Source organism: Triplophysa rosa, linkage group LG11, assembly GCF_024868665.1.
Source record: "Triplophysa rosa linkage group LG11, Trosa_1v2, whole genome shotgun sequence".
Lineage (NCBI taxonomy): Eukaryota > Metazoa > Chordata > Actinopteri > Cypriniformes > Nemacheilidae > Triplophysa > Triplophysa rosa.
In genome coordinates, this window is record NC_079900.1 from 5,333,447 (window position 1) to 5,358,310 (window position 24,864).

General features: G+C 38.5%; 1 protein-coding gene across 2 annotated transcripts; it reads left to right on the forward strand.

Annotated features, from left to right (window-relative positions):
* The first annotated feature begins 51 nt into the window (after positions 1 to 51).
* arhgap17b (Rho GTPase activating protein 17b) lies at positions 52 to 24,117 on the forward strand. 2 transcript variants are annotated; one of them, XM_057345113.1, is made up of 21 exons: positions 52 to 337; positions 3,855 to 3,894; positions 9,784 to 9,888; positions 9,969 to 10,045; positions 11,402 to 11,513; positions 11,594 to 11,670; positions 11,852 to 11,969; positions 12,649 to 12,717; positions 12,926 to 13,007; positions 13,365 to 13,492; positions 14,265 to 14,376; positions 15,717 to 15,798; positions 16,042 to 16,122; positions 16,206 to 16,319; positions 16,850 to 16,941; positions 17,103 to 17,238; positions 18,023 to 18,208; positions 19,686 to 19,825; positions 19,905 to 20,312; positions 21,786 to 21,830; positions 23,763 to 24,117. In XM_057345113.1, exons 1-20 carry the CDS (start codon positions 285 to 287, stop codon positions 21,791 to 21,793), a joined length of 2,220 nt encoding a protein of 739 aa, XP_057201096.1. In that variant the 5' UTR covers positions 52 to 284; the 3' UTR covers positions 21,794 to 21,830; positions 23,763 to 24,117. The 2 variants fall into 2 exon arrangements, with proteins under 2 accessions (XP_057201096.1, XP_057201097.1); XM_057345114.1 differs by lacking the exon at positions 18,023 to 18,208 and having other exon boundaries at positions 53 to 337.
* The last annotated feature ends 747 nt before the right edge of the window (positions 24,118 to 24,864 follow it).

Below are 24,864 nucleotides of genomic sequence, written 5' to 3' on the forward strand. Positions count from 1 at the left end.
GTCATGTGTCACTCCACAATAGGGAAGTGAACAACACTTCCTATTTCCTCGGCGTTACTGCTGTTCAATGACCAAACCAGAAATCGAAAGGATGAAAAACCACCGAAACATGTCGGACGTGAAGTTTATATATGAATAAGCGAAGTAAATGACACGGTGTCTCGTATCCGGTTTGTGCGCGCACAATGGCAGCGGCGAGCTCGCGGTCTTCGCTTTAGTTTAACACGGGGACTTGACGTTGCTTTAAAGTTTTACGTGCTGGTGGATGAAAGTGAAGAATCAAGATGAAGAAACAGTTCAACCGCATGAAACAGCTCGCCAACCAAACTGTCGGGAGGTTAGTGTTATATAGTCTACTGATCATTATAAAGCCTGTATTCTGGTCTGTATTAAAACGCTTATACTAAAGTCGGGAGTGTCACTTTGTGTGCGCGTGCTTGCGTGTGCGCATGCAAAAGTGAATTCTTTATTAAAAACCTAAATGTACTTAAATGTAATGCTGTTGTCATCTGACGTAATACACCCTTTACGAAAATAACCATGGTTTCACTGCAGTAACTATAGTATTTGTAGTAAAACCACAGTAACCATAAATTTACTAGTGACTTACTACAGAAACCATAATTCAACCATGATATTTGTCTTAAACCAGTGGCAATAAAAAACTCCCAGATGAAAAAATAGTACTGTAGTAAACTAAATAGTACTGTAGTAAACCATATAAATGCCATATTAGTATTTTTTTTGTAAAACCCTTAGTGAAAGTATACCATAGTATTCTGTAATATCAACTGTAGTGAATTGATAAATTGTACTAAATATTGTAGTATACTTTTGACTATGGTGAGGTTCAATGGGATCTTGAAATGTTTCTATAGTAAAAACTAAAGTATGCCTTTTTTATGTAGGGTGGTTACTGTACTTTTACTATAATATGGGTACCTTTTAATAACATTTTTCAAAATATCTTCTTTTGTGTTCGGACAAGAGGGTGAGTAAATGATGACAGAATTTACATTTTTGTTGGTGAACTATCCCTTTAAGGTGTGGTGCATCATTCTCCCGCGATGCATGTATATTCACTGCTTGATGTTTGTTAGTAGACAAGCCAAATGAAAGCCAATGGGCCGATATTGAGGCTTATTTCCAGAATTATCACGAAAACACCAATGTGTCCCAAAGCTCTATATTGGGGTAGGTCTATAACACTAGTTGCATCGCAACAGCTGTAGTCAACATTGCTGTGAATGTTATATTAGTGTTTGTCAAGTATACTTGGCATATGGTATATGTCCTATTTGTAATGCGTCTCTATTGTAGTCTGGAATATGAAAAATATAGGAAAGAGGAAAACTGGTTTTGTTTTGGTTCTTCCTGTCAGATATTTCACCTCAAGATGGTCACTTTGTTGTCATCTTTATTGCGATCTTATGTGGATTCTTATTGATTTTTGGTTATTGGACTGCCGAAACATCTGGTACTTAGATTTAACTCGGGTCCCTTCTTCAAAGATTCTGATCAGTCAGGGTACTGTTGGATTTGTATAGATCTGATTTCTGCAGATGTGTGTTTATTAGAAAAATAACTAAACCTCCTCCGTCAGACACTGCAAGAATAATTTGGAGTTGTTGTAACCAGTTTGTGGAATGTCAAAGAATGTTCTGCATGGCCGTTGGCCGAAAGGGTTAAAATAGGTCAAGACGGATGCATTCCTTGCATGCAAACCTCAGCTTTCTCAAAGCAACATTTAAGCTTATCTTTTTAGGGAAGAAATGATTCTCCTCATTGGTTTTTATTTAGATTTTCGCTTCAGATTGGCAGTTACACAACTTTGGTAGTAAAGGTTTGGACATTCATCATGTGCTTGTCACAGATTAGCCTAAAGTTACAGCCTCTGTCTGGTGATTTCTAATACTAAAAGTCCTACTTGCATCTACTTTGGAGGAGGGACCTGACCTGGCCATATCTAGGGACCGTATGATTTATATAGGGTGGGTTGGCTTGTTTAAATGGGCCAGGAAGCAATCACTCAGAACATTGTAGCAACCGCAAAGCAATGTTGCAGGAACATTTGGAACAACTTAGCAACCACAAAACATTGCCGTGACAACACCCCAGCATCACAGTGGGTTCTGGATATGCAATTGATTTTGTGATTTGAATTTTTAAAATCATGTTTCATTTTGGCTCGAAACGGGACCACGAAGCAGCGGTCGGGACAGCGGGGCTCCGCTCATCAACAGTCCGAATCAGTGTAGCATGCATGCTTTTATTAGGCACGCTGATTAACTTTGCATTTCCATCAGTAGCTCACCAAAAAGAGACTTCCTGAAATTCAAAACAGATGTTCAGGGAGCGACAGAAAAGCTTGGTCAAATAGGCTCATAGATCTTAGCAATTGATCTAACAACAGATTTTCCAATGAGCACTTAAGCCAGGCAGCATTTAGTCAAATGACTTGTGACCAGGAAGAAGATTTCAGTCTGTGTTGTTTACAAGTAAATATGTGGCCAGCCAGTGTAAAGCCTTTGTTGGGTAGAGTCAATGGTTTTTGTGAACAGTTGTTCAGAATATTCTGTGTATTGGAGATATTTGCGTACAAGAAATGTTGGCTGGGGTATTTCTGGAAGTTGATACTTTACCCGATATCCATTTACTGAACGCAGGATCAATGCTAATTCACTATTGATGAAAATCTAAAAATTCTCACCATCCTGATGTGAGGAGATGCTCGGCCTGTGTAACAGGATCTTGTGGATATTTTCTAGTGTTACAGGAGCTTGGGCTGTCATCTGTGATCTTTTTATGATTCAGAACAAACTGGCGCGTATGACATGCCCTTATTTACAGATAACCCCTATGAAATTGTCTCTGCTCTTCATACAGATAATGTAGCAGTCATGTATGATCAAAACAATGATCTAACCCACAATGCTGTATGCATCTCTTACACAAACAGTATCCAAAAGTTAAAAAAAGATGTAACAGGTTTTGTGATGAACGGTAGTGGTAAATGTTTATGGCTGGTAAACGGAAGCTTTCTGGGTTTATATTAGTCTGTACCTTTAATACGTTCACAACAGCATCGTGTGGAATTTCCACTGGCTGTGGGCGTGCGATAATAAATAAAGAGTATGTGCTGTATAGAAGATGAATGCGATTGGCTTAGTTTTCTTTAAACCAGGTCTGACAGACCACATCTCTGTCTCAGCAGTTTCACCACATGGAAAAGCCGTTTCTCAAGCTGCTCGTTTTTAAAACTAGGAAGAAATATACTTTTTGTGAAGAAGAACCAATGAAGGACATCTGCCAGGACTTTTGTCTGTGGTTGTGTTCAAAATAATATTGTTCTGCTTTATTCCTAAACTGTTAAATAACTATGTACAAATAGTTTTTTTGTCATTTCTGACTGTATATATAGTGTCCGCGTGGCAGCGTGGGGTGATTTGTGATAGCTTGTCATAGTTTTATGGTCTCTGGGTAAAAAGGAGTCTCCACCTATTATTTATGGAGCTCCACCCTCTTTTGATGACAGGAAGGTGTGTACAGCATCAACAGCCCCGCCCCTTTCTGCTGCTGTCACAACAAACAGTGTGGCATGCAGGAAGTGAAATTTCCTTCTGATGCATGTACCAAATTGACAGATTGAAAATAACGTATTTATGTGTTTAGTGCATGATGATGTTTTAAAATGAAAACATGCAATTTTATCTGTAAAATATAACGTGTGTGTGCGTTTTCATGGCATATTTTTACAGTCATACCAGTCTAACCTGATTTACACTGTCACCTTGGAGAACACAATGAATCATATTTATCATCTAAACACTGTTTTCTGTTTTGTATATCCTCAGAGCAGAGAAGACTGAAGTTCTGAGTGATGACCTTCTTCAGGTGACTAACTCTCTTTTCCTGACCTATGCCTTTAGTAGAATAAAAAAAATCATCTTTGATCCAGATGGAAATTACTAAGCAATAACTCTTTTTTTCTACTTCTTTCTGGAAGCACAAACAGTATCTAGTAAAGTTCTTATGATAGTATTATTTTGTAGATTTACACTTATGCATTTGGCAGATGCTTTTATCCATTTTGACTTTCAATGCATTCAATAGATGCTATTTGTTCCCTGGAAGTCGAACCCCTAACCAATGCTTGCAATGCTTTACCAGTTGAGCTACAGGAACACAGTATGAGCAGTGTTTGTTTCAGAAAAGTTTCAGTTCTATAAAAATGTCACATCAGCACCTATGCTCTTGTCACGACAATTGCACACATCCATCTTTTCAAAAAGCACGCTTTTCCAAGTTAATGTGATAGTTTACCCAAAAAATGAAAATTCTGTCATCATTTACTCACTTTTAGATTGTTCTAAACCTGTATAAATGTCTTTGTTCTGCTGAACACAAAGGAAGATATTTGGAAGAATGTCAGCACCCGAACAGATCTCATATCTTCCTTTGCATTCGGCAGAACAAAGAAATTTATATAGGTTTGGAACAACCTGAGGGTGAGTAAATTATGACAGAATTTTCATTTTCGGGTGAACTGTCCCTTTAAAGTCCCAGTGATATTAAAAATGTCGATTCTTATTTTTTCATGAAATTTTATAGCGTTTATACTAAATAGCTTATCAATGTGGGTCATTTTCTTTTTAAAATTCATGTACCCTCATAATCTTCAGTTAAAATCTGAAAATGCACTTTCACCCTGAAATGACTATCCATCTGAAATGACGTAAATTAGACGGCTTGGGCGGAGCGTCCGTTAACTCCTCCCCTTCCACTGTCAGTCTGCTGCCAGTTTCATTTCAAAATCAACGCAACAGCTGTTTCTACACATCCAATCAATTCACAGTGAAAAACGCAAGCCACTCATTTTTTCCTTTGAAATTCCTTTTAACTCGGAATTGTGTCAGAATACGAAAGTACAAACGATCGCAACCTCCGGTTAACGGACACTTTAAATGTTATTTGGTTATGTTATGTTTGTATGTGGCCAAACCTTTGCAATCCAATTCAAATATTATGTGCATATTTTATACAGTATATATTCCAAACACAACTAATGCACAAGCGCAGACATTTGAAATAAGTGTATTATTATGTGTAATAAAATAGAAAGAAATAGTTTTCTGAAGAGAAAGTTTTAAGAATATTAACCTTGTGCTGCTCTCTACCCATTTGAAATGTTCAGTATGAATGAATATGACTATACGGCCTTGGTGTAACATCTGTCAGATACGCTGTACTGTAATAAATCTTTATCTCCATGCTCTAATGAACATTCCTCGTCATAAGTGTTTTAGCTGAACTTTGACTTGGACGTTCCTCATTCCCTCAATCTCATTTCTTTCACACCCCTCCGCCCCTTGTTTCTGTCATGCGGTAGATAACTGCCAAGCAACCCGTTGCCTGAGACTTATCCATTTATTGAGGAATTTTCTATCCCCCCATGACCGTAAAAAATATACAAAGAAGAGCTTAAAATAGCTAAAGTATGAACTGGCAACAAAACCAGAGTATTTTTAAGATAACGTAACCGTGTTGTGTTGAATGGATCAGTGTCAAAATGTTGCTCTCCAAAACAAACATTCACAAGCAAGAAAAACATCACAGTCTATCAGTGCGCCGTTGTTTAAGAAGCGCCTCGTGTTCAGACACGTCTGCTGTGGTAAATATCGAACTTCATTGCGTTTCGTCTCACTAAAGAGGAATAATTCAAGACGACCGAGTCTTGTAAAAGGTTTATACGCTGCACTTTCACCTTCATTCCGGCATTCCATGTTCAAGGGTCGAAGTTTAACAGCCTGATCGTTCAGCGTCTCCGCCCGCCTCTGGGTTGCCAGCAGGGAAAAGAAACAGGATAAGAGCCCACAGACTGTTTAGATGACTCCAGCAGAAGAGTAGTATGGATATCTGCTGGGGTTTGAAGGGCTGCCAGATAGTAAGGCAAGAGTGTTGGCAGACGCTTCAGTGCTGGGATGTTAGAGAATTGTAGATTGGCAACTACAGCGATTTCTATCTACATACACCGCGGGTCCCCTTGCATGGAATTAGCCATGTTGTTTCTACAGTAGCCCTAAACGGACAAACTGCTCTACAGAGTGCGTGTCATAATCTCTAGCAGTGAAAACGGGACGACATCTTAGCCCTGTGTCAGCCACCGTATAGTGCTTTAAAAGAGAGGGGGGAGGGGTGGAGTGAGCCGTTGGTTGCACTTCACAGCCTCACCGTTAGATGCCGCTAAAATCTCCACATTGCTCCTTTAAGGTATTTATTTGACAACATTGTTTATCAAAAGAGGAAAACTACAGCATCAGGGAATGTGAGGTATGTTTGAAAATACAAACAATGCACTGAAAAACAGTTCGTGGCATAGACGCGAAATTTGGAATCGATTAATTCGTGTTCTTGGACACGTCAGTGAGCACGACCTTTTCTTAATGTCACTCAGCACGACTTTCTTTTCGTGTCACTCGGCACGACTTTCAATACACAGACTGCGTATGTATTTACATTTATGTATTTATAACCTGATATCAAAAGAAGTCGTACATATTTTAGGATGTGGCTAACCAACGACTTACTTCACCCCAAACCCTAAAATGACAGCCGCAAAGGCTAATTTTGCTAAAAGCGCAAGTTTCACGAGGTGGCAAAACAACGATAAATGGCTCCCCTGACCTCGCCCCTAAACCTAACGTCACAGGGGAAAAGTCAAATCATAACAAAACATACCAATGAGTTCGCACGAATGAGCCATCTTGTAAAATAGGTATGAATTCCCATCAGATTGCGTTGATATATATTTATACATATGAAAGATTCCTCGTATTAAAATATATTAGATTGAAAGTCGTGCTTACTGACACGAAAAAAGGGGGAAATTCGTGTCAGTAAACGCAAATTAATAGATTAAGTTCGTGACAATGTCACGAATTCCATGAGACTGTGTTGCACAGTGAGCTTTGCTCATGTGTTGTGTGTGAAGATGATTCTTAAAATCATCACAGTTTACACTTTAAACACAAATTTCAAAACATGCATCCAACCTTTTAAATACGTCTTTTATAATAGATTTGAATAAGGCCAAATTTGGCCACTCGTGTTTGCAATGTAGCGGCAATGTAGCGACTCAAATATTCCCTGGCTCAAATGTTAGATTTTTTATACTTGTGCAGAAGCAAGACCAACACCAGTAGCATTGAAAGCCAAAATATTAAATGCCACCGATGAATAGTAACTGAGTAATCCACTCATTTGTAGAGGAGGGTAAAAATTTCAGGTGAAAAAAAACCAGGTGAAAAACTCTGGTTGAGTTGACACGGAATGATCCCCAAGCATTCGTTAAATATTTAAAATATGAATGTGTGTTTTATGTATTTCCATATATCAGATTTCTGTACAGGTCCTTTCCTGTTTGTATGGAAATGCTGCTCTGTTCGGAAAAGATTGATCAGTCACCGAGATATGTCGCTCATTCTTTTTATTTTCATCTTAACGTGTAACACTTAACAAAAGCACATGCAAATACACGACAGCTATTCATCCCCTCGATTTATGCTGTTTTGAATATTGTTTAGATCTGTAGCTTCTCTTTTATGCATTGCGGCTTATACTAAAAGTCTTCCTGGAGCTCGATTTGTAGAGCATTGCATTAGCAGCACAAAGGTCATGGGTTTGATTTCCATGGCACACACATACTGATAAAAATGTAAAGTATACCTTAAATTCACTGTAAGTCTCTTTGGAGAAGTGTCTGCCAAAAATATAAATGTAATCCTGACTACAAAAGCGAAGTGATCCTCACACTGCAGGTTTCAGTTCCTCTGCAGGCGTCTGAAGTTATTTACAGGAATCATCAGACACTTTCAGGAGATGCCCTGGGAAGATGACAAGCAGACGTTTCGGGGAACACGCATACTGAACGTTTATCTCCAATGCACTTTGTGTCACTTTAGATAAAAACATCTGTCAAATGCATAATTCTTATTGTCTCTGCAAGCAAAACCACAGCAAGTCTGTCCACTTTCTGTGCCAACTGCGTGCACGAGGTGACGGCTGAAGTTGTTTGCGCTCGAACTGTAAACAAACTTTGAATGGAACCACATCCAGGCCCTAACCCAGATCGCTTAAGGAAGATGTGCATCTTTTTTTTTGTCTGACATAAAACAGAAAGATGAGTAAAAGCATGTTTGTTTGTCTGTGTGACAAATACATTTTACAATGAAAGAAGTGAAGTGAAAAAATGCTGTCCTTACTCGAGTTGTTTCTCATGTAGCTCATTTGAAAAACAGAAGGACTTCACATTTAAACACAGACGGCTTTGGTTTAAGGAAGAACTCGCAGCCCTAGACTGTCAGTCACATGAGATCGAGACTGAAAATACATCTGACAGACTGTCATTTTCATACTGAAACATGCAAGTGAAACAAATTTGTATGTGCCAGAGTGCATTTGTGGTTCTTAACTCATGTATGTAGACAGTTATTTCTACGCTGCACGATGTGTCAATTTTGTCCCACTTTTATGTCGTTGGGTAGAGAAGAAGAGCAGAAAAAGCGTCCTGAAAATAGTTTTGACCCCTAGCTGTTATTATTACGGGTGTTTTCAATTGAAGAGTTTAATTGCAAACACGGATAACTCTGTTTTTAGAAAAGTTCAAAAGTCATGTTTTTTATTATGTTATCGTGTTTGTATGGAATTAATATTACTTAATCAAAACAACCCAACTCCAATCTTTGATTGATATTTGAATGCACAGTTAAAAAGTAAACATGGTACTTTACAAATAATGTTTTTCAATTGAAAGCTATTATATTTATAATACGCTTCAGTATTTACATTATACTATATTACATAACATTACATTACATTATATTATATTATATTGCTTAGGGCTTTGTAGAAAAAGGTCAAATGGGTGTAAAAATCTCATGTGAGATTAGAAGGTGAGACTTGAGCCATATCCGTGGTTCAGAATGTCGTAGAGACATTGTGGTTTACATTTATAATAATAATAATACATTTATTTTGTATAGCGCAATTAAAAGTTGCTTTCTCAAAGCGCTTCGCAGTAGACATCACATCAGGTAAAAAAAAAAAAACTTTGTAAAACGACACAACAACAACGAAAACAAATAATATAATCAAGTAAAAGCAATCCTAAAATAAAATGTTTTAAGAAGAGATTTAAAAATCGCAAGAGAAGATGATAGAACGCATCAGAACCGGTTATAATGAAAAATTTTATCCACACTGAATGCGGCACACGCCGGTTGCGTCCGGTGTAAACACGGTGTTATCCAAAGTGCATTCAGTGTGTACGTTTCTTTCATCAGTTTGTGTGTTCCGTGAAATCAAGCCCACAGCTTTTGCATTGCTAATGCAACACAGTATTTTCTTCTGAAAACTTCAAACTTTTTCAACAGCTTTAAAGCTTTCCCAGAACTTTCAAAGCAAACCAGTTTCCCCCTGTGGCCCCTGTAATTTTCCTTGTCTGCCATGATGACATATAACCACATTCTGAGTCACATTACAGACTGGAGGGCTGTTAACTCAGTTGGGTCCAGCGATGGATTATACCGCTAGGCATTAAAAGAAGAACTTCACAGCCCTTGTTACGATACGGAATGCAGAAGGGAGGCTCGATTTTACAGGGGTTCTGAATCTTGCACGTCATTGGTGAAAGGTGTGCATTTAACCAGGGTAACGGATCGTGGTACTCGGACTGTGTGCGGCGAACGTTTAACGTTTGTGATTCCTGAAACATGTGTGTTGCAGATCGAACGACGCCTGGAAACGGTGCGGCTGGTCTCCCACAATGCGCACAAGAGGATGGTCATATGTCTACAGGGTAACCAGGGTACAGATGTGGACAAGAGACATGTGAGACTCTTGTGTCTTTTCACTCTTATGTGCCTCCTGTGTTACATTTGGCTAAATGCACTTTCATCTTTGGTTGTCAGAAAAAGCTTCCGCTCACGGCTTTCTCGCAGTCCATGCTGGATGGAGGAAGTCAGCTTGGAGAGGATTCTCTAATAGGGTGAGTTTATAAGCACTTTACAGCCACACACACACATCCATGTCATAAGCCGTCCCACCCGGTCTGTGATTCATACTTGTAATGAGAGAACTTCAAAGGTTCACTCTCATCTGGGCAGGGCTGAGTCAACTCTGGACCGCGCTTTCAGGAAGTATTTCTGTTGTCTCTTCAGTCACGTGACCAAACATCCCTGAGTCATCTGTTTTTACAGACGGCCGCTGTATTTACTGTACGAGCTGTTCCGCAGGGAAGGCCTGCGCGGTGAAAACACGATTTGCTGAAAGTGTAATGGCAGGATGGGACAAAAGATTTGTGATGGAAAGTGTTCGAGACAGGGCACATCAGGCTTGCTGGAATTTCCTTTGCGTTTGGTGTTTTAGGATATGATGCATGTGTGGAAACTGGAATTTCCCTCTGATTTTAGAGTAGGTTATTGTTTTTACGAACCTATGTCCTACACTGTTATTGAGGCATAGGTTATCACATAAAGAATCGTTTTTGAACTTTTCCTTAATGCAAATATTATACTGTTGTATTTCTTAAAAGTGAATTTGAACTTGTTTGCTTTGCATTATTTAAGGTCTGAAAATATACAGAACATCTTTTCTGTTATTTTGACCTGTTTCTCCAGTTTTCGTTTTCTGCAAATAAATGCAAATAGAAATAATATTTTTATTTGAAATTTGGGAGACATATTGATAGTAGTCCATAAAATGAAACAAAAATATTCATTTTACCTAAACACGTATGTATGCACATATATACTGTATATACAATTTAAATCAATATTGTTGCACTTTTTACAATTGCAATTATTACATTTAAGTGTGAAAATGATTTATGTATTCAAACATAAAAATGTAAATAATAGGTTATCCAAAATAATTTGATTTATTAATGTTTTTATTCAAACTCATTGCTATTTTGCTATATGTTACAATGACAATTATTACATTTAAGTGTGAAAATAATTTATGTATTCAAACAAAACGTTTTAAATAATAATTTAACCAAAATAATTTGATTTATTGATTTATTCAAACTAAACTGTCAGACTGGAACTCTCTTCAAATGAAATTGCGTATAAATCAGTTGGTGTCTCTTTGTAAATTCAAAACACTTTTGTGTGCAATAGAAAATGATTTAATGATTTGCAAATGCTTTTAATGCTGTAATATTGTATTGTTGTGATGTATTGTTCTTTGTTGTACGTGTATTTGTATAACTGGGCCGCCTATCTTGGCCAGAACACAGGATTTTTAATCTCAGTGAGGTTCTTTCCTGGTTAAATAAAGGCAAATAATAATAATAATATTTCTATATGTGCATTCATCTTTATGTGATTCCTTTCTACAGAAAGATGATGGACCTGTGTGGACAGGCCGAAAGCAAACTGGCATTCGAGCAGAGTCAACATGAGATTCAGCTGGAGAGGGACTTCCTGGACCCTCTCAACCAACTGGCAGAGGTGCGTACCACAACATTTCTGGAAATAACCTGCTGTTTGAACTTATTTTACAACTGATGTCTCTGTCTTTGTGTTTGAAGGTGGATATTCCCAATATTCTGAAACAGAGAAAGCATTTAGCCAAGCTCGTGTTGGATTACGACTCTGCAAAAGCCAGGTGTGTGTATAAAATCCCGTTCTGCAGGAATCCATCTCTGTAGATGACATCAGCTGGGTTTCATTACATTCATTTCTTCTGTCACGTCTGTGTCTTTGTACAAACTCATCAGATTGAAATAAGTGCACATTATACTGTACGAATGGCTAATGGAAAAATACTCTTACAAACCATAATACAGGTATATCCAGGCCACAAAGGCATTTCCTTCTGCCACGAACGCTCAAGCAATGGCTGCCAAAGTTGACATGCTTAAAGAAGAGATGGATGAGGCCCAGAACAAAATGGAATTATGCAAGGTACAAATATGATGTCGTTATATGTTTCTGTAAGAAAAACAGGTATGTGTTCTGTGACTTTTTCAATGTTTCTTTATAATAGATGAAATTCAGACCAATATATCATCACATCACATCACAAAAGCAACAACAACAACAAACGTGACTGCGCGTGTGCGCTTTCGTGACCCAAACTTAAATTCCACACACATCCGCGAAGAATAGAGTCCATGTAGATTATTTCTGAAAACAAGCAAAAGAAATAACAAGTAAATTAGCTAGCAAGTTAAAAGTATGTCTAGCTACTTTTATTTTTGGTTAGCTGTTGAAGAACCGTTACTTGGCTAAACTCAAATGCGACAAAGTTACACGACCCATTTAACAAATTGTTTATCTAATAAAATTAATATACAATCAAATTCAACACATTTTTTATACAATTATCATACAATAAAACAATAAAAATGAGTATAAACTGATTAAAATATGAATATTGTTAGCCACTAGCCAGACCGATCAGTAAACACAAACCCGAAGTTCACTTCGGGCCACGCACGTGTGTAACCGCTGTAAATGAGTGACTCATTTTTTACTAATAATTTCAGCCGTTTATGGCAAAATGATATTTATTCTTAAATATTCATTTTTTATGTTTTTTAATAATGTATCAGACATTGTGACCCTGCGTTTCTCATTTTAGGATCAGCTGGCCGCAGACATGTACAACTTTTCTTCAAAGGAGGGAGAATACGCTCGCTATTACGTTCTGGTATTGCATCTCGATTAAAGCTTCATTTGTAATGTTTTTAAAAAAGATAAAGATGTGTTAAACATCATTCAGTCATTTCACACCTGGCCATTTTAATAAATGTGTTGGTTACATTTTACCTTCATGCGCATGCTTGCTTGACTTATTCATAAAATGATTTTTTTACACACATAGAGAAAGCATGTGATGTTTGTGTTTGTGTTGACAGTTGTTAGAAGCTCAAGCTGATTACCACAGAAGAGCTTTGGCCTCCATTGAAAGTGCCCTGCCCTCTATACAGTCACAGCAAGGTGCGATTTTAAGTCCTCATCTGAGATGGCGTTTCATATTAAACACTTACATAAACGGCTTTGAAAGAACTGAGAAGCCTTGCGTTCACAAAGGAACTGAGCGCATGTGTTTTACGGTCTGAAACAGAGACTTTATTTATGGTCTGATCTTTAATGCTGTTCTTGTCAATTGAAACCAAATGGAAAAGGATTCACTGTAGGCTTTTCTGGTCACGGACAAGCTATGAATAAATCTCTCTGCCTGTAATGTATCCAGTTTTACCTGCTTCTGATCTCCCATATCTAGTTCTGATTATTGAGTTTTTCCCGCTATAACTCAAATCACACGCTCGGCTCTTGTCTCTTCATCTGACACAGATAAATGGACGGAGATGCCAGCGTTTGGCACGGCTCTGGAGGAACATCTGAAGCGCAGTAACAGAGAGATCGCTCTGCCCATGGAGGCCTGCGTCATGATGCTGCTGGAGACCGGCATGCAGGAGGAGGTATTTGACAAAACCAGAGATGCGGTTCACGCCTGAAAAGGAAACGAATGCATATTGCTATTGCATACAGAATGATGGGTGGTTGCCGTTTTGAAGAAAGCAGAATTACAATGGAAAGGACCTACTTTTGTCACCCAATCTTTTTGGAGTTTTAGATGGGCGAATGCCACTCGTGTTTTTTTTTCCAGAAATATTCAGAATGTACTTTATTGTCTTGTTCACAAACGTCCTGTACTTTACACAGTTTTCCTGGGTTGAAGTCAAAAGTCAAATTATAAAGCAATTATAAACAATATGCACTCTTTATTGACGTACTTCTCCTTGTGGCTGGAACACACTACAAGACTTTTAAAATCCAAACAGATTTTTTAGAACTAGACATCACACACTTGCAGACTTTTCGAAAGTTTCAGATAGAAACACATTTACGGATCAATTCTGCACACACTTTCTGTCCACACAAGTCCAGACTGAAAATCTGGTCAAAAGTCTTGTAGTGCATTTTAGCCTTAAGCTTTAACTAAAAATGTTGTCTGAATGACCATCTGTTTCTGTGGCTACATACAGTATCAGTATCTGCTAATAATAGCAAGAAAACGAGAAATTTACATTTGTGCATTTGCCAGACACATTTATCCAAAGTAACTTACAGTGCATTCAGTTTATACAATTTGTTTTGTCAGTACGCACTAGCGCAATGCTCAACATAGTCATTTTAAACATCAGATTCTCTTTATTTGATGTTTTTACTGTCCATGTCCTCTGTTGGCAGGGTTTGTTCCGTATCGCTGCCGGAGCATCTAAACTCAAGAAGCTGAAGGCGGCGCTGGACTGTTCCACTTCCCAGCTGGAGGAGTTTTATTCGGACCCTCATGCCGTAGCTGGTATACTCTCTCTTACTGCAATTGTAGCGTCTGCTGCTTTTTTAGTTTGTAGCTACAGATTGGCTGGTAGTTTTATTTTAGCGTTCGTGTGAAATCTGCATTCAGACTTCCTGAAATGCAAGTGTGGCTCGACTTATATTTTTAACCATCCCACCTACTGTCATCATGAAACCTGAAATATTTCGGTTCTGTTCAGCAGTGTTAAGAGTCGCGTGTGATGAGGGCTATTGCCAATGCCAGCCACCTCCAACGAGAGAAAATACTGTAGTATGTTGTAATATTTACTTTAGTTAACTGTTGTAAAACTCGAGAGATGCCCAAACTAGGGCCCGTGGTGACCTTTGATTTGGCCCGCATTGTCATTCATGAAAAGAGGAAAAAGGGAAAGTGCATTTGACAAACGGTTTTTGGGTTAAAATCTAATACAGAGAACGGTTTGTGACAGTTATTTAATGTATTTTAGGGCTGCACGATAATTTATCGCGGTACCACGAAATCCTATTGAAATCAAGCAATGTGTCTATATTTTTTAAATGCGTAGCTTGTCCGTGAAGCACGGCTCTGGGATCAGCAGGAAATGCTGCTCGATCTAAAAGCAGTGCGAGTTTGAGTCGCTTATAATGTGCATTTGAAAAAGCAACACCCGTCAAACATGATCATTATAAATATACTTTATTATCATAAAAATACCTGATGAGGCTTGAGTAACAGTGATAAAAAGATGTCCAAAGGCATTTCCTAGATTCTAGAAGGTGTTATGGTCTTGTTCTGCAGTGCGTATTTGGAGTTTCCGCACGAGAGCGCCCTCTGGCTTTCGGATGCAGCAGCATTTTCCCGTACTTCACTCAAAAGCTGTGCATAAATCACGTGATATTTATCGTCGGTTTATCGCGACAGCCCTAATTTCAAAGTACAGGTATAGTACAGTGTGCTTTGTGACACACAACAAACGGGTATTAATGGAGAGATTCATAACCCACAACATCATACAGTTTGGGATGATTGAACGTATACTGTACTTTCAGCCCACGGCCCTTTCATTTTTGGCCCTTTATAGAAAGACGTGTGTCTTAAATACTGTAGTAAATCTTACCATAGTAAATAGTATACTACAGTATTTACTACAGTTTATCAATTCACTATAGTCAAAATGACAGAATATGATAGTATATAATAACAAAGTGTGTAGTGTTTTCTAATACAATAAACTACAGTTCACTGTAGTAAATACTAAAGTATACTACAGTATTTATAAATGTGGACGGATACTCTTTGAACTATTTGAACAAGTAGCGAAACATGGACTTTTTGATGTGGGTTCTGTCATTGTGTTTATTTAGGAGCACTGAAATCATACCTGCGAGAGCTGCCTGAGCCTCTGATGGCCTTCCAGCTTTATGAAGAGTGGATACAAGCCTCAAGGTAAAACACATTTACAGACATCGCTCACATATCCAGATATTCTTTTAAAGAAACCGCAATAACCAAAGACACCAATGCTGGTATGTTACTAGTTCAAAAAAATCGGATATTTTTAGAAAAGTGGAACTAATGAAGATAAATCAGATTCATCATCAACACAGTGTTTTTTTTTTTTTTTTTTACGTGTAGACAGAAAAAAGCATCCTAGTGTTTATTGCTCTCTCTCATCTCTCTCTCCTGCAGTATTTCTGACCCCGATAAGAGACTTCAGGCTCTCTGGGTTGTGTGTGACCAGTTACCAAAGACCAACAAGACCAATTTTAGGTTCGTGACCAATTCAGACTCACTCGAGTATTGAACAGCCGTTATGCTTAGGATTCGTAACAAGTGAATGTCTGCCTGTGCAGGTACTTGATGAAGTTTCTCGCCAAGCTTGCTCAGGAAAGCGACATCAATAAGATGACCGCAAGTAACATCGCCATCGTACTAGGACCCAACCTGCTGTGGGCCAAGATGGAGGGGTTAGACACACACCAAATAACAAATAAAACACCCTTAATGTCTTTTTTGATGTGTGACAATAAAGAGATTTGATTTGATTTTCAACTTTTTTACTTTTAGAAGCGCCACTTTTTCTGGTTTCTGTCAATATAAAACCTCTTAAAGGGATAGTTCACCCAAAAATGAAAATTCTGTCATCATTTCCTCACCCTCTTGTCGTTTTAAACCTGTATGACTTTCTTTCTTCTGCAGAACACAAAAGAAGATATTTTGAAGAATGTTGGCAACAGAACACTGTTGGTCCCCATTGACTTGCATTGGTTTTGTGTCCATACAATTGAAGTCAATACAATTGAAGTCAATGGGGACCACGGTTCTTGGTTACCAGCATCTTTAAACATTTTTTTTTGAAGATAGAAAGTCATAGAGGTTTGAAATGAGTAAATGATGACAGAATTATTATTTTGGGGCGAACCATCGCTTTAAAGTCTGTGTTTGATGTTGGTTATGTAGAGCTGTTTGATACGATTTCCTTTTCTTTCTTTTTCAGAAGTCTTGCTGAAATGGCAGCGACCACCTCTGTTCATGTGGTGTCTATCATAGAACTGGTTCTTCAGCATGCAAACTGGTTTTTCCCCGAAGGTAAGATTGACATTTATTGTGAGGCAACAAGCCTTTCATGCATACCTAAAATTGCTGCCTAGGTAGGGAGCTCACTAGGTTTGAGAACAGATCTTGTATATCCGCTTTAAAGCATACGAAAAAGTAGTCTTAGCCGTGTCTATATCATCTTCTTCCTGCAGATGTGGACTTCAACGTCTCGGGCATGTTTGCTATGCCAGGATGCCCGGGTACCCCTGACTCTGATGTAGGAAGCATAGACAGAAGGCGTCCAGGCAGCCAGGGGTCATTAGATTCTGACACCTCTCGCAAAGACAGGTACAAGTCTTATCCTCGCCTTCACAGACACGAGTCCAGCTCTACAGTCGTTTCTGCTTCCTATGTAGTGGCCAGTGAGTGTGTCACCGTCAAAGCAGACGGCCTCAGATCAGAGCTGGGCGCTGTTTAGTCATATTTAATAATATGACACGTGCATCTTTTTCAGTTGTAGTTGTTTGTTTTTTGTTTCTCCTTGAACTTTTGTATGCCTACTGAAACCAATAAACTGTATGCAGCATTTTTGATATATGTTGTGATTATGAATGAGGTGCCCAAGTCAGAAAACATGACGTGTGAGTTTGCAAAACACAAAGTCAACATTTTCCTGTATAATAAATGGGGTTCAATGATAAAAGGTTCAATGATAATTGGATATTTAAGGGATAGATTATGCAAAACAAAAATTCTGTCATCACCATTATGTCATTCAAAAACTGTGTATGACTCTTTCTTTTGTAAAACACAAAAGAAGATATTTTGAGAAATGTCGTGGTGGTTTTGCGTCCATACAATGGAAGTTAATGGGGGCCAATGTTGTTTAGAGAGATTTTTTTTTAGATTTTTAGAATTTTGATTACCAATGTTGAAATACACTATAAAGAATCATGTTTCAGAATATTTAGACTTAGTGTTGCATTTATAAACCCCACTAAACAACCAAAAACGAAACCTTATCCATTACAAACACGTACTTCATTACTGTCTGAGTTCAGGTGTTGGTTGTGTCCTCCCGCTGTCACTGTCTGGTGTGAGTGTTTCATACTATCTCCCCTCTTCCCTGTAGCCCTGCTAGCAAACAACCGGAACACTCCATTCGTAGAACCGGTACTCTAAATAAAAAGCAGCACTTCGTGCCAAACTTCCAGCCTTCCCTCCCTCCCATCGATCCTGTGTTTGATCCCGCCCCTCTGTCACCCGCTAGTGTGGGTTTGGAGTCTGGGCAGGGGGTGAACCCTGCTGTGGAGAACAGGTAAGGATCGGTGCAACCTTGAGGTTCCTCTACACCAACGCTGCCGGACGCCAGGAGCCGCCTGCTTCCAAATGTCTGTCGCGTGCATATTGTCTTCTGTGCTGCTTTTTTGATCGTTGCTTCAATCGAAAGGCTAATAATTGGGTCGACCACAGAGAATTGATCACAGAGATCCAGTGTATGAAATTTAGCGGCATCTAGCGGTGAGGTTGTGAATTGCAACCAACGGCTCACTCCAATCCACCCCTCCCGTTCGAAGCACTATAGCAGCTCTCACAGGACCAAGATGTCGTCACATTATCGCTTCTTTGCTGAAGGAGATAACGTATTTACGAAACGCGCTCTGTAGAGCAGTTTGTCCGTTTAGGGCCACTGTAGAAACAACATGGTGAACTCCATGTAAGGGGAACCGCGGTGTATGTATAGAAATAGCTCATTCTAAGGTAATTAAAAACATAACGCTTCATTATGTAAGGTCTGTATACACCTCTGAAGACATAGAGTTAATGTATATGCAATATAATGTATATTATATTGCATTTCTGTCAATAAATCCTCCAAAAAAGTCCACATTTAACAGAGATCTTAATCCTTGGGTTGCTCCAGGGCAGCCCTGTAATGTGTGCTCATTCTTTATATAGCAGCATCAACTATAATTTATCTGTACTATATGAATCAAACGGAAAATAAATTGGTACAGCCAACAAGAAGACCCTGTTGTCTAGGATGGTGATGATCAGATGCACCAGTGAGGTGGGTTCGGAAAGAAATGGTCTTCAGGGTCTCCTGTTTTCTTTTGAGTCAGTTCACACCAGGCCTGATCTCAGTCTCCCATTCTGACATCTGTTTTTCTGTCTCTTTTCTGTGATGTAGAATAATGGTTGCTTGAGTTAATGTCATCCGCTCTGCTTTCCTTCATATCTTCTTTCTTTAGTGGAAAAGATGCACTGCATGCCAACATCATACACTGCTAACTCTGAAAGGATAGTTCACCCAAAAATGAAAAATCTGCCATTTATTTATCCTTATGTCATTTAAAACCTGTATAGGACTCTTTCATTTTGAGAAATGTTTCAGTGGTTTTGTGTCCATACAATGGAAGTCAATGGGGTAAAGTGTTGTTTGGTTACCAGCATTCTTCAAAATATCTTCTCTTGTGTTCTGCAGAAGAAAGAAAGTCATACAGGTTTGGAATGACATGAGAATGAGTTAGTGCTGAAAGAAATTCGTTTTTTTGGGGGTAAACTATACCTTAAGTCAACATGAAATGACATTCCCAACCCATTTAACGTTACCGCTCTGTTTTTATATCTAGAAGAAAATAGAATGGATGATTGTGCAGGAATACATCCTAAAAAATAAATGGGGTCAATTTCATGTTAACTTTCTGTGTTTTTCAAACGATTTACTTCATTAACATAATGTAAAACAGTACAGTCTAATGCATGTTAACTGAACTGTATATAACTTTTCCCAGTAACGTGATCCGAGAAACTGCGTCCACACCCCCATCCTTGAGGAACGGACCAGGTGGTGGGAGTGGAACTCAGAGTCAAATGAATTTGGGGACACCTACCTCAGGTTCCAAGGGCCCCAGCCCTTTCATGGTACGCAAAGGTGAGTCCCTTTAAATGTAAAATCTAATCGTCTTATTTTCAATAAAACCAGTCAATGAAAACACGCATTGGTGTTTCAGGTACAAAGAAACAAGCACCTGCACCTCCCAAACAGGCTGCCCCCGGCACACCACAAAACACCCCCAAAGCAGCCCTTAACCAGCCCGCACCCTTGAGCAACCCCCAGCCTGCCGCCGCACCTCGTCGCAACACCCAGACTGCTATCCAGGCCCCCAGCCACCCGCCTCCACAACCTCCTGCTCAGAGCGCAGAAGAACCTGAAGCTTCTCCTTCAAGAACCCCAACACCGCCAGGTACACCCCCACATGAAACCTCCCAGACCACGGGTTCATACTACCCTACCGGCTCTCTGCCACGCCCCAGGCCCACCCCTCGAGCACGACCCAAACCTACAGGCCCGCCACCGCCCCAGCCGACTAGTGAAGGTGCCAACGGCATCTGTGTTTCTGGATCAAAGATCATCTCAGGTAAGATTTTACTTGACTGCTGTTTTTGATCGGTTACCAGGAGTCCCAGTAGGTTAGAGGCAATATCATTGATGAAAAATTGAGATGATACTTTTCCTAGATCATTATACTGTTTTGTGTATTTGAAATGCTCTGTTTTGTGTATTGCAAGCTCTATTAAAACCATATTGTGTTATGATAAATGTCATACCTGAGATTACTTCAACGCAGATGACACGCATCCCAAGCTCACTAAAACTCGCACATGACCTTAAAAACTCTTGTGAAACTGCAGGGAAACTCTACTTAAAGCGTATGAAAGGTGTCCATTATAGGTAGAAAAATCCCACGGCTCTGAGATTTTCCCGTCATTAGGATCATTTTACGCGAGAATAGAGCTTGCAGATGCTGTGTGGACGTTTTACATTTCCATGTATTCATTTAGCAGACAATGAACTTCATCTTCAGACGTCAAAATCCAAACCGGGTCATTAAGATCAAGGTTTCCAGAGTTCTTGCTTTACATAAGAAGCTTGCTGCTTTAAGATTTCAGATTGGTACTGTGACAGGTTTATGTTTTTTGATCATGAAGCATTTTGCTCATACATGGGTTGGGAGTTTTTGCTATAAATAAATAGTGACTTCATTTCCATTTGTATATCCTGAGTTGGATTTAGAGACCAGAATACAAGAGTTCATATCTCCCAAGGAGAATAAAAAGACATGTTTTGCTGTATTTTATATTTATTCCTCAAGAGTTGAGCAGTAGCCACAGTTAAAATGTGGAGGTTAAAGTCCCAGTGAAATAAAAAATTGCAATGCCTATTTTTTCATGAAATACTGCGGCGTTTATTGTAATTAGTTTATCAATGTGGGCCATTCTCTTTAAAAAAATCGTGTGCCCTCATAATCTTTAGTTAAAATCTGAAAATGCACTTCCAACCTGTAATGACTATCCATCTTAGAGGACGTATGTTAGACGGCTTAGGCGGAGCATCTGTTAACTCCTCCCCTTCAACTGTCAGTCTGCTGCCAGTTCCATTTCAAAATGCAACGGCTGTTTTTATACATCCAATCAAATCGCAGAGAAAGACGAAAGCCGCGGCCACTATTTTTTCTCATTCAAAATTCCATTTCACTCGGAAATGCATTAAAATACGGAAGTAAAAACGATCGCAACTTCCGGTTCACGGGGACTTTAAGGTTAGTGAAACCACATGCTGCAGTAGACAAAAGCTTTTCCAGTGGACGTGGAAATTTCAGAAGCTGCCAAAAGTTTTTCAGTACTTGTTCATCTGCATGTGACGGCGGAGTAAACCAGCTATTAGCCCCATTCATTGCATCTGTTTTAATGAAGTCGTTTATTTGTACTTCTCACAGGTTAATATGTTTTACCAATGATGTGATTAGCTTTTCTAAAAGTTGTGATTTATTTCTCTGCTGGTTTATGGCAGTATGTCAGTATGTCACGAGCATGTTGTGATGATGTTACAGATGTCTGATCTTCTCTCTGAGCTGTGATTTGAGTGACAGGCGATGGTAAGATCATCGGAACAATCGGTGGATGTTTTTTTTGTTTGTTCTAATGCACTCTGCACTCGAACGGTTTGTGTGCCTGTTTAACACGACTAACAAAACCTGCATGACACCTTGCTAAAAGGGACAATTCCCACAAAAAAATTATTCATCTTCAGGTTGTTGAAAAACCTGTATGCGACACTTTCCACTGTGAAACACAAAAGAAGATATTTTGAGAAACGTCTCAGTGGTTTTGTGTCTATACAATGGATATCAATGGGGACCAGTACTGTTTGGTTACCAACATTTTTCAAAATATCTTCTTTTGTGTTAGACAGGAGAAAGAAAGTCAAACAGGTTTGGAATGACATGAACGTATGTAAATGATGAAAGAATTTTCATTTTTGGGCGAACTGTCCCTTTAACCAATTCTTTACAGTATGTCTTGTCTTGGGATATGCTTTATGCAGCTAAACATGCACTTACCCATAAAACTTGGTTGCTTCTGCTCATATCATGTCAAAATGGTGAATGTTACCGTCTTATGGTCACAATATCAGGTTCACAAATATAAAACAAACAAAATAAAAAACATTAGTTACTGTATATTATTATTTTCCAAATTCCCACTACTGTTACATGGAAAAACATGTTAAGTTGTATATTGTACAATATGGACTACATCACGGCAGTAATTGTTGTTCCGCATTTAATTTATAATGATAAAAATAGTCTCTCGTTTCTTTACGCAAAATATTGATTTTGTTAATATTTGGGGTGAAATGTGACCTAGACATGTGTTCATGAGATTCATTCAGTACGTCATTATGCTTAAATACAGCTTATATAAGGAATAATGTAAATCCAGACAGACGTTATTGGTAAATGAATCCCGACCCTGTCCTGAAGCACAGGGTCTTGTATCACCATAAAGGGGTTTGTTTTGCAATAACAACCGGCTGTATGTACATTATCATGCTTATTACACGGCTACCTGTCACATGACTCATGAGTCAATTACACAGTGTAACAAATTGTTGTTTCACCTGACCTTTTCATAGTTCTTGTACAATTTTCTGGTGCTAATTATTGTGGTCATATTTATTTTCATGTAGCATCAGTGTTTTATTGTATATTTAGCTCAAGTAATTTTTGAGCTTATATCATTAATCGCCATATATCTAATATATATCTATATATAAACAAATACTGTACACATTTTCACATATTTAAAAAATTATTTTCCAATTGTCACTGTCAGAAAATCCTAGAAATTTCTTTAGCACAGTTCGTGAGGACAGTATTAGTCAGTAAAAGACAAAAACGATCAAATGTACACTTATGAAGTTTTGGACATCTCATTTTTAGTAGCGGTTATGTTAAACTATTGTTTTGAGCTCAGTGTTATGCCAGTGCCTTGTCATTTCCCTGTATGAGTAATGATACCGAAATGTATAAATGTGTGAACATTTTTTTGTCCTTTTGTAAGTACCGTTGATGGTTAAAAAAAATTATGTGATTTTTGCATTCAGCGTGTTAAACTTCATAAAGAAACAGTAAAAATTAAAGCAAAACACAACTTAAAAAAAAAATTGTTACGTTGTGTTATTAGATATTAAATATTGATTTTAAAGATTTTGTATGCTCTTTTGTCAAGAAATTCAAACCTGGCATGAGAATCCGGATCAGTTTTAGTACTTGTTATGGGCAGCAAACTCACATTATAATGGAGGTGACCAACCTGCCCGAAGTTATTTCAGAGAGCCGTGTAATATATTTTATCCTTTAGAATCTCTTTCGGATGCATGTATGTTAGGACTATATCAAAGTTTCCACGGTGTAAAATGATCTCAAATGTTAGGCTGCGTTTCCTGGAAGGGAAGTTTTAGAGCATTTTAGCTTTAATGGAAGAGATGATCAAATGTGCTGATTCACATCTTTGCCTGTGTTAAGATGGAGATGGAGATGAACCTGTCATGGGACCAGGGCTGGACCTTGTCCCTGAGCTAGCTGAGGATCAAACAGTCAAAACACTCCCAGCTCCTGAACAACTATCAGAAAGCACCGCCCTGTAAAGGAGGAGGAGCTTTAAACACACACAGCCAATCGACAGCTATGTTCAACGCATCACTTTTCCAAATACACTGAAGCTTTCTAGAAGCTCCCTGGAGTCTCTCTAGCCTCACAATGCTGGCACATTGTAATGATGTAAAGAAATCAGTGTGCACATATTAACATGCTGTACAATCTACTTTCTCCGGCCTGGTTGCGGACATATGAACACGAATGTCTTAAAGTTGTGATTTGATTCATTTTTATGTTCGTTAATTTGTGTGATTCTTGTTTTTCATTCTTTCTGTCTCTATTGAAAGTTAAACTTTTGGCAGGATTTTTGTGTACCGCACAGTGAACAGAAGTGGTTGACAAAATATTCACTCTTAAAAAAATATGAAAGTACCGTTCATCTTAAAAAAGCAGACATGCAATAGTATTTTTGAGCATTGTATCCTGCGGCGCAGTACTGACTATGTTTGTTTTATTACAGTAATTTTCCAGTTTTTCTTTTTAGAAATTCCAGTACTGTTTTACAAGGTGTATCTTGTGGGGTATCAATTACATTTAAAGGGACAGTTGACCCAAAAATGAAAATTCTGTCATCATTTACTCGCCCTCAGATTGTTCCAAACCTGTATACATTTCTTTGTTCTGCTGAACACAAAGGAAGATATTTGGAAGAATGTCAGTAACTAAACAGATCTCATCCCCCATTTACTGCCATATAGGGAAAATAAATACTATGAGAGTCAATGGGGGATGAGGTCTGCTCGATCACTGACATTCTTCCAAATATCTTCCTTTGTGTTTAGTGGAACAACGACATTTATACAGGTTTGAAACAATCTGAGGGTGAGTAAATAATGACAGAATTTTCATTTTTGGATGAACTGACCCTTAAGGACGACAACTATAAAAAAGATATTTCTAAATTTAGGGAAAAAAGGGGCATGAACCCCACAACTATAAAAATGATACAGAGGAATAATATTGTTGGAAT